At 48.0% G+C, this 8,282-nt stretch overlaps 1 protein-coding gene across 2 annotated transcripts; it reads right to left on the bottom strand.

The window, feature by feature from the left end:
- LOC8065614 (protein SHI RELATED SEQUENCE 1) lies at positions 1,968-4,434 on the bottom strand. 2 transcript variants are annotated; one of them, XM_021449172.1, is made up of 3 exons: positions 4,116-4,434; positions 2,896-3,714; positions 1,968-2,746 (listed from the first exon to the last, which is right to left on the bottom strand). In XM_021449172.1, exons 2-3 carry the CDS (start codon positions 3,551-3,553, stop codon positions 2,367-2,369), a joined length of 1,038 nt encoding a protein of 345 aa, XP_021304847.1. In that variant the 5' UTR covers positions 3,554-3,714; positions 4,116-4,434; the 3' UTR covers positions 1,968-2,366. The 2 variants fall into 2 exon arrangements, with proteins under 2 accessions (XP_021304847.1, XP_002437584.1); XM_002437539.2 differs by having other exon boundaries at positions 2,896-4,434.

Raw genomic sequence — 8,282 nt, 5'->3', positions numbered from 1 at the left:
GATCAGCAGGAGCAATTGGATTAAGGCAAGTATAGCATTTGGGTTTTATTTCTGTGACCATGATCCTGTGACTAGATTAATGTTAAGTAATAAATGATAAAAATGACTTTTTAGCAACTTGATGATTTGTCTGTACGTGATCACCCGGGACAACAGTGCAACCATGAGGGCTATAATGGCTCTGGCTTTAGCTCAGTATGAAGACCTTTTCTAGCTTGTTAGCGGTTACCCGAAAGGGCGCTAGAGGGGCTGAACCGACACGGGTATAGTGCGAGCCCCTGTCCCTATGTGTATAGGCTGCGCGTCATTGTGCCATTCGGAAGGGGGGTATCTATATCTGCTCGCGAAGGAAACCTTGCGGCCCTAACATGTTAGACGAACTTTTGAAAGGCTTCATAGTGATCCCTGCCGACCTTCCTTGGTAGTGGGTTAAGAGGTCGACGGGCCTCGGGCGAAAGGGTAAATCATGACTCATGGGTAAAGATGTACAACCTCTGCAGAGGGTTAAAAACTAGTATACTAGCCGAGCTCACGGTCAGGAGCGGCCTTGGGGACATCTACATTAAGGGTGATGATTCTTGTGTGTTAAATATGCTCATTGTTTATTATTTAATGCTTTACATTATATATGTCACATTGATCATGAGATTGTGGGATCCATATAATCTAGTTGCTATACTTGTGGAGTTCGACATGGACTCACTCTTGCTATTTCCCCCAAACCTCAGGAGGAGTTTAGGCTTGTGATCAACCAGTCAGTTGGATCCTGTAGAGAGAAGTTAATACCCGAAGTTTGGAGTTGTCTATCCGCTGTTTGCTAATAAAGGTTATCTCTTTTATACTAAGTACGTTATATATTTATGCATTGTCTTTTGATATTACCCCTTATTTGTAGCTATATGTGGGATTTGACTTCTAAAACTCACATATGGTGCGTACCTGATTGTCCTTAAAATCGGGTATTACAATTTGTTTGTCGTGTTCAAAGTTTATGGGTGGGTAAATATATAGATAAGCATAAATAATAAATGTAAGAATGAGAAGTGTGTGTCAAGTGAAGAAAGTAAATATTCTGGCTGGACTCAGAGCAGACTGATGCATGCTTATATATAGGCTTAATTGGGATGAGCCCTACAGCTTTTTTAGAGTAAACCATGTACTGTGCATTGTTTCTTTAGACGACAAATCATGTACATTGTTGACATTCTTCCATCATTCCATGTGACTGGTATTGGTTGGTATAAGGTGGATTTCCCTTTTTATTGTTAAAGAATTGCAACATTGATCTACGTCACTTCACCAAAAGAATATTGAAAATAGTACCCCTAGGAAAAGAGGAACAGTGGTGTGACAAGGTCACTATGTACTCTAGAGAGAGAGAGAAATGGAGAAGGAGAGAGGCCAAGATGTTACAAGGCAGCTAGCTAGCATTGTCGAGATTAGGCAAAGGAACTAATCCAAAAGCCACATCAATTCCTGCAAAAAAATGCATAGAAATGTACTGCTGTACTTTCCCATGTTCTGGACTCTGGACTCTGGAGCAAGCAGCACAAGCTGATTGCTCATCCATCCCAAGGCAGAACAGCAAGTTGCTTCAAAAGAACCAAACTGGAACAAACTAAAACAGCATGCATCGATAGAGCCCAAAACATGCAACAAATCATATAAAAAGCACAGAAACGCCCAGCTTTACACAAGCCAAATCCAGAGAGGGAGAAGCTTCCCCCCATGCATGTAAACAAAAGGAGATTAGTGCAAGCAATCACACTGTGTGTGATCTACGTAGTAGTACGAGCTACTTACTATATATACATACACTACTCATGGGAGGATTATATATATTAGCTTATATTAAACTAGCTAGACAACATACAGTCGCTAGCACTAACTAATCACGTGCTGGACTACTGCATGTCAAACGGAGCTCCCATCATTTGTGGAATGAGGAATATAATGAATTGAAGAAGAAGGAACCTACACTTAAAATTCTTGTCTTTGCATTGCATTAAGGTGGCCAATTAATAATGAACTCGAAATAAGATTGCTCAAGCTCAACAAGTAGCAGTACACTCTACTAGCTCTAGCTAACAACATTATATATATCCTCCATTGATCATGCATTAGTGTTCATAGATCAACGACTCAATGCGCGTAGTACGTAATAGTAGTAGTACGTAGTAACAATTAAAATCTCTTCTCTTCTTGTCTCGAATTTGTTTGCTGATCACGACGACGACGATGACGATGACTTAGCTCATGCTCATCATCATCTTTGATTTGTTGGAAGAAGTAAATGAAACCATCAAAGGAATTAAGCTACTAGGATCGATAGGAATAATGGAAGCAGCAAAGCTAGCTAATTTAAGCTAGGTTCTAGGGTTATGAGGGAAGAACTGGGTGCCTGCGGCGAAGGCGCCGATCGGTGTCGGGTACGGGTCCATCAGCACCGCCGCCGACGTCGCCACCGTGGCCGCCGCCTCGCTGCTCCCCGCCGGCGACGACCCTTCCCTCGCTTGCCCCGCCGTCAGCTGGTGGTACTCCGCCGAGGACGGCGGCAGCTGGCCCACCGCCGCGTCGTCCGCCGGCCCGTGGTCGCGCAGGATCCCCTTGAAAGTGTGCCCGCCGATGCTCACCGCCGTCTGGTATGCAAGCTCCGCGTCTGGCTCGTCCACCGGCCCGATCCGCACGCATCGGAACACCGCCTCCACGTTCAGCTCCGGCGGGAACCTCCCGCCGCCGCCGTCGCCTATATAACAACCTCATCAAGATTACCATCTAGTTATTAGATATAATCAACGCGTCATGCCATGTCACGCCGTCCGCCGCGCAACAGCGTGACGGTGGTGGAGCGCGCTGTGCAAGCGAGGACTGAGGAGGAGCAGCGTACTGTACTACCTGAGGAGGTAGTCGTGGTGACCATGGCGGAGTTGGCGGACGGCAAGCGGCCAAGGGAGCGGACGAGCTCGCGCGGGCGCTTGCTCGCGGCCGCAGCGGCAGCGGCAGCTGCTGCTGCGCTGGCGCTGTTGCTGTTAGCGGCGCCGCGGAAGAGCGCGGCGAGCTGCTGCTGGCGCTCCCGGCGCTTGGCGGCGGGGACCCAGGTGCTCTTGACGTGCGTGGGGCAGCTGAAGCCGCGGCTCCTGCAGCAGGTGCGGCAGCGCATGTGTGCGCAGTCCTTCTTGGCGTTGTTGCCGCAGTCCTGGCAGCTGGTGCCGGCCCTGCCGCCCCCGGCGCCGCCCGGTCCGCCGATCCCTCCAGCGCCCCCGTCATGGGAGGAGAAGCCGAGCACGACGCCCGTGGCGACAGCGCCGGAGGAGAAGAACTGCGACGTGTGCGGCGCGGCGGCGGCCGCCGCCGCCTGCTGGTGCGGGTGCCAGAGCTGGAACCCTATCCCGCCGCCCCCGCCGCCGCCGCTGGCCGCCGTGTCGGCGGCCGCGGCGGCCGCCCCGCGAGCGTACAGGAACAGGCTGTCGGCACCGATCGGGTGATCGCCGCCCCGGTCCCCGCCCCTCCCGCCTCCGCCGCCGCCTCCGCCCCTCAGAGAGAACCCAGCCATGCGAGACAGCAGCCACCACCACCCACCATCAAGACGAGCGCGAGAGGGAGAGTGAGTGTGTGCACCACCAGTCCACCACCACCACCACTACCAAAGAAGCTAGCCTTTGCAGCTCCTCCTCCGATCCCTCTTTCTCTCTCCCTCCTCCTAGCAGCTAGCTCCTACAGCAAAAAAAAACCCAAGTAGAGATCTTGGAAGTAAGAATAAAAAGCAGGTGCAGGTGCAGAAGCAGAAGGTGGGAGACGACGGCGGCACAGCAGCAAGCAGCAGGCATGGGGTTGGGTTGTGTGAGATGTAGTAGGTTAGATGCATGAGCTTCATATACAGATTGGCAGAGCTCAGTAGCGGATGGATCGGCAGTAGATCTGCAGCGAGAAGCTCCTAGACATAGAGAGAAATTTGTGCAAGCAAGCTAAGCGTAGGAGATGAGTAGCCTTGCTGCTGATGAGTGGGGAAGGATATGCATGTGCGAGTGAGCGAGCTGAGAGAGAGGAGAAATAAAGATAAACCTGCAGTGCTCCATCACCACTCTACACCCAACTCCATCACTGCTACTACTCACCTTGCCTTTGCTGAAAATAGGAAGCTCGCCTCTAATCCGCCTCCTCTTCTCGCCTAATTCCTTTCCTCTCTTGGCCTGCCTTGCAAATTAGCTAGGGTCGTCTAATTAAGCACGCAGCAAGTCGCTCTCTTTCTCCTCCCTCGCCGGCCCGGCCCTCTACAAGTAGTATCTGGAGAAGGGAGGAGGAGGGAGGTGAGAGGTTAGCTGCCGAGTGAGTAGTGGGTAGAGAGCGCAAGCAAGCTGCTTTTTGGGAGGTGATGAGGAGATGAGGTGGGAGGCTATATAAAGAGGCGGAGGAGAGGAGGAAGAAGAAGAGAGAGCTAGCTAGGGGGGGGGGGGGGGAGTGGGTTCAGGGGAGGAATTCGAGGGCGCCTGCAAACGCCGCCATGGAGGCGGCCCGGACCTTAATTTCTATTTATTGCTCGCTCCGATCCCACAGCTCAGCGCAGCTGAGCTCACCTCTCTAGCTTATCTCCACGGCTCCACCCAACCGGATGAAAGAGAAGAGAGAGAGAGAGAGAGAGAGAGAGAGAGAGAGAGGAAAAGGGAAGAAGAAATGGAGAAAGTGAAAATGGCAGTGGTAGTAGTAGAGTGTGTATTTTCTTTTTCACTCGTTTCTTTTTGCAGAGAGGAGTTTGCCTTTGCCTTTGTACCCTCCTCATCAGCTCGGTTCCTTTTTACAATTTGTACCTTGGGCTTTGGCGAATTATTACCGAGCTGTCCCTGCCATGCCATCCATGATCCATCCATGCCTTTGTCAATAACAGCATGACTACATGGCGACAGAGGACAGGGAGGAATTTTTACTGACAGGAGAAACAAGGCCTTTGCAGTGTGTGTGTGTGTGTGTGTGGGTGGATGTGGTCGTCGTCTTCCATCTATCCGTTCGTCCGTCCCCCTGCGCAGGCCCCAACTCGCATGCACTGCAGCACTTGGCAGTTGGACGGGTAGAATAGTGTATTTATTTGTTTATTTGTTCCTATTATCTGAGTTTATTATCCTATTATTTGATGTCCATGTCCAGGAGAGGAGATGATCATGCATGCATGCATGATAACTGTTTTTTTTTCAGCTGAAAAAGAGAAAGCATTGCAGGTGGATATTACTAATGAATTTTATTGATTAAATGAGGAGGAGAAATAAAGGGTCATTTTATGGTTATGATCAGTAGTGGCAGAGAATGTATGTCATATTGTTTTTATTTTTTTAAAAAAATGTGTTTTGTAAATGATACTAGCTTTCCGAAGTACAAAGGACAACGCTATATTTATAGGTAGCTCCACTTAGCTAGGTGTGGTCAAAAGTAATGTGTACACTATACAAGCATGGAGCCTACCAGCAGCTGCAACAATTCAATTCGAGCACATATATATGAGTAATCCTCAACGCAAAAAGAATTGGAGAACAGCGTATATGGAGTACATGTGCATTAAGTACCATTTGTGTGTATGTTGTACTCTCCTTTCGTCCGTGCTTGTTTAGGTTTATTGCCAAAAGTTCATTTATTTTGGAATGGAGAGAGTATTTTGGATGTTTTAGTTGGAAACATAAACATTGAAAGTAAAGGCGCAGGAGTGATACTTAGTATTATACTTTTTGTAAAAAAAAAAGTCTCTAATTATAGTACAGACACAAACACTCATATATGAACACACTCACGCACCTAAACCTATAGGCACCTCCTAAAGACTGGTGGAATAACCTATTAAGAGCATGTTTGCTTGAGCTTATCTGCTGAATCTGCTACCTATTCAGCGAACAGTACTTTCAGCCATGACTTTTCAGTATATAAAAAAATGTGATGACAAAATGGTTTATTTCTATGGATATAAACATGACATAGAGCAATGGAAAATACTTTTGTAACTACGTATACAAAAAAAAATGACCGTGTTCATATGATAGAGTTCATGAATAGTACCAAGTAAGACTAGTATACATGCATGCATATTCCAAACACCTTTATTTGCAGGCTGATGGCTAGCTAGGTGCATGAACAAAAAATCCTTTTGGGACAAACATTGCATGCTATAGTGTAGTATAGTACTACTCCCCCCTACCTCGCATCAGACAGGAATTGTTGCACGCGCTCTCAAAAACTGTTGAGAGGAATTTTCATCCGCCTGTGTGTGTGCCATATCACCACCAGAAAGCTGTTTTTTTTGCAGGGGCGAGCAGTGAAAAAAAAAGGGGGGGGGGGGGGGGCGGGTGGGGAAATAAAGGCAAAGTGAAAACGGAACGGCGCCCAGCTTCATTCAGCCTACTAGCTAGCGGCCGTAGCTGCGCGAGTTTAAAACCCCAAGGGTGTGTAGCGTGGGGCCATCCGGGCCGTCTAGGCGCCAGCGGACGGCGCATGCCTCGCCACGTGGCGGGAATCCGGGGCGTGTGTCGGGTAGTACCACTAGCAGCACCCCCTTTCCGGCCCGCCGGCCGCGAAAGACGCCGCTCCTGCTGCTGCTGCCGGGTGGGACCGTCCGGGCCCTCCTCGCCGTCGTCGTCGTCGACCACGTTCTCGAACGCCATGGGAGGGAAACGGCGCGAGCATGCACACCACACTGTTGCACGCACGCACTGTAGCAGCAGCAGCAGCAGCAGGTAGTAGGGCGCGCGCGTGAACAGTGGCAGTGGTGACTAGTGAGAGAAGCTTCATGCATGGACATGGACATGGACGACATGGACATGCATGCATGGAGATGGACGGAACGACGACGCTAGAGGAGAGGTAGCCTTTGCTGTTGTTGCTGTGCGTGGTGGCCATGGCGATTTAAATTTGACCTGCGTCTGCGTGTGCATGCTGGTGATGGTACGGTGCAGTAGTGTCTTGTTGTCACCATGCATATGCTCCTGGCTTTCTGACGAGATGCAGAGAGGGCGGCATGGCATGGCATGGACACGGCCTGGTCTAGAACCTGTCAGTGCCTCATGATCTCGCCTTGCCTTAAAAAGGTTGCTGATCATCATGTAAAGCACATCCAAGGGCCGGGCTAGCAGCAGCAGGGATCCTCTGCGCGTGGCACGGCAGGCCGGGGAATGAACCATACATACCATGGGAGAGGAACAACAACGTAACGAGGCTCGCTCTGTGTGCTTGCTTGTCACTCACTCGTGTCACTCAGACAGTCACTGTACCACGTACCCATGCTGCCGTTCATCACTTTATTGGTATCACGTCGCCGATTTATTTTCATTATTTGTTTTCATTATTTGAAATTGAAGGACACTAGGCTTGTGTTAATTAGTTGAGAATTGATGTGTGTATTTGTCAATTTAATTAATTTACCACTACCTCAGTCTCGTGTCATCTTAGAGGGTGTTTGGGACTACTCTGCTCCACGTTTTTCAGCTCCGCTCCACGTTTTTTAACCAAACGGTTTCAGCTCCACGCACTCAGTTCGAGAAAAAAGGGTGGAATTGTGAGAGCACCTAAAGAGATACTCCACGAACTCCAGTTTTTTGTGGAGCTGCTCCACGGCGGAGTTTATGGAGCAGAGTTCGTGGAGCAGTCCCAAACACCCTCTTAGTTTAACCTAAGTCAATCATAACTTAATTCTGACTACATTAAAAAAATACTACCAAAGTTTAATATGCTAACAGGTACGGAATACTCAACAATGGGGAGTCGTGGGTCCAAATCGAGTACTTCCCCATCCTAAAAACAATATATATAATGCTTCTTTCTCGAAATGTGAAATATTTAAGTTTGATTCAATCTATAAAAATAAATAAAAACGTGTACGGAATAAGTATCCTTGATTAATTGGGCTAGTCTCACTAGAGGTTTCATTTTTATTCAATATTGTGACACACCAACGACAAATTCGGTGACTTGACAAATTAATTATGAAGAAGAGATAGAGAGAGAGTTTCATCTAGATAAAACTCATTGTTACAGTTAGCCGTTAAGACTGACATAAAATGTTTTTTTATAATAAACTTATTTGCACACAAAAAATGTTGATACTGTTTTTTCTATAAACTTGGTAGAACTTAGAAAGTTTGACTTGTTCTAAATCTACAATTGCATTCTTTTATTGAAGGGAGTATATTGGGGAAAAACTATGGGAAATTATTTATTGACACTGAAAAATTATTGTGAAATTCAATGCCAAAATAGACCTAGTCATGAGAGAGGGCATGCGCAATATGAGACCGCAATCAACAAACGGT

The sequence above is a fragment of the Sorghum bicolor genome, chromosome 10, assembly GCF_000003195.3.
Source record: "Sorghum bicolor cultivar BTx623 chromosome 10, Sorghum_bicolor_NCBIv3, whole genome shotgun sequence".
NCBI lineage: Eukaryota > Viridiplantae > Streptophyta > Magnoliopsida > Poales > Poaceae > Sorghum > Sorghum bicolor.
The sequence above is the reverse complement of the archived record's forward strand: the minus strand, read 5'-3'. Positions and strand labels throughout refer to the sequence as shown.

Excerpts from the sequence above, each read along its gene's own strand:
- LOC8065614 (XM_002437539.2), bottom strand. The coding sequence starts at position 3,553 with ATGGCTGGGTTCTCTCTGAGGGGCGGAGGCGGCGGCGGAGGCGGGAGG. Across the intron at positions 2,747-2,895 it reads CACCACGACTACCTCCTCAG|GCGACGGCGGCGGCGGGAGG; the intron begins GTAGTACAGTAC and ends GTTGTTATATAG.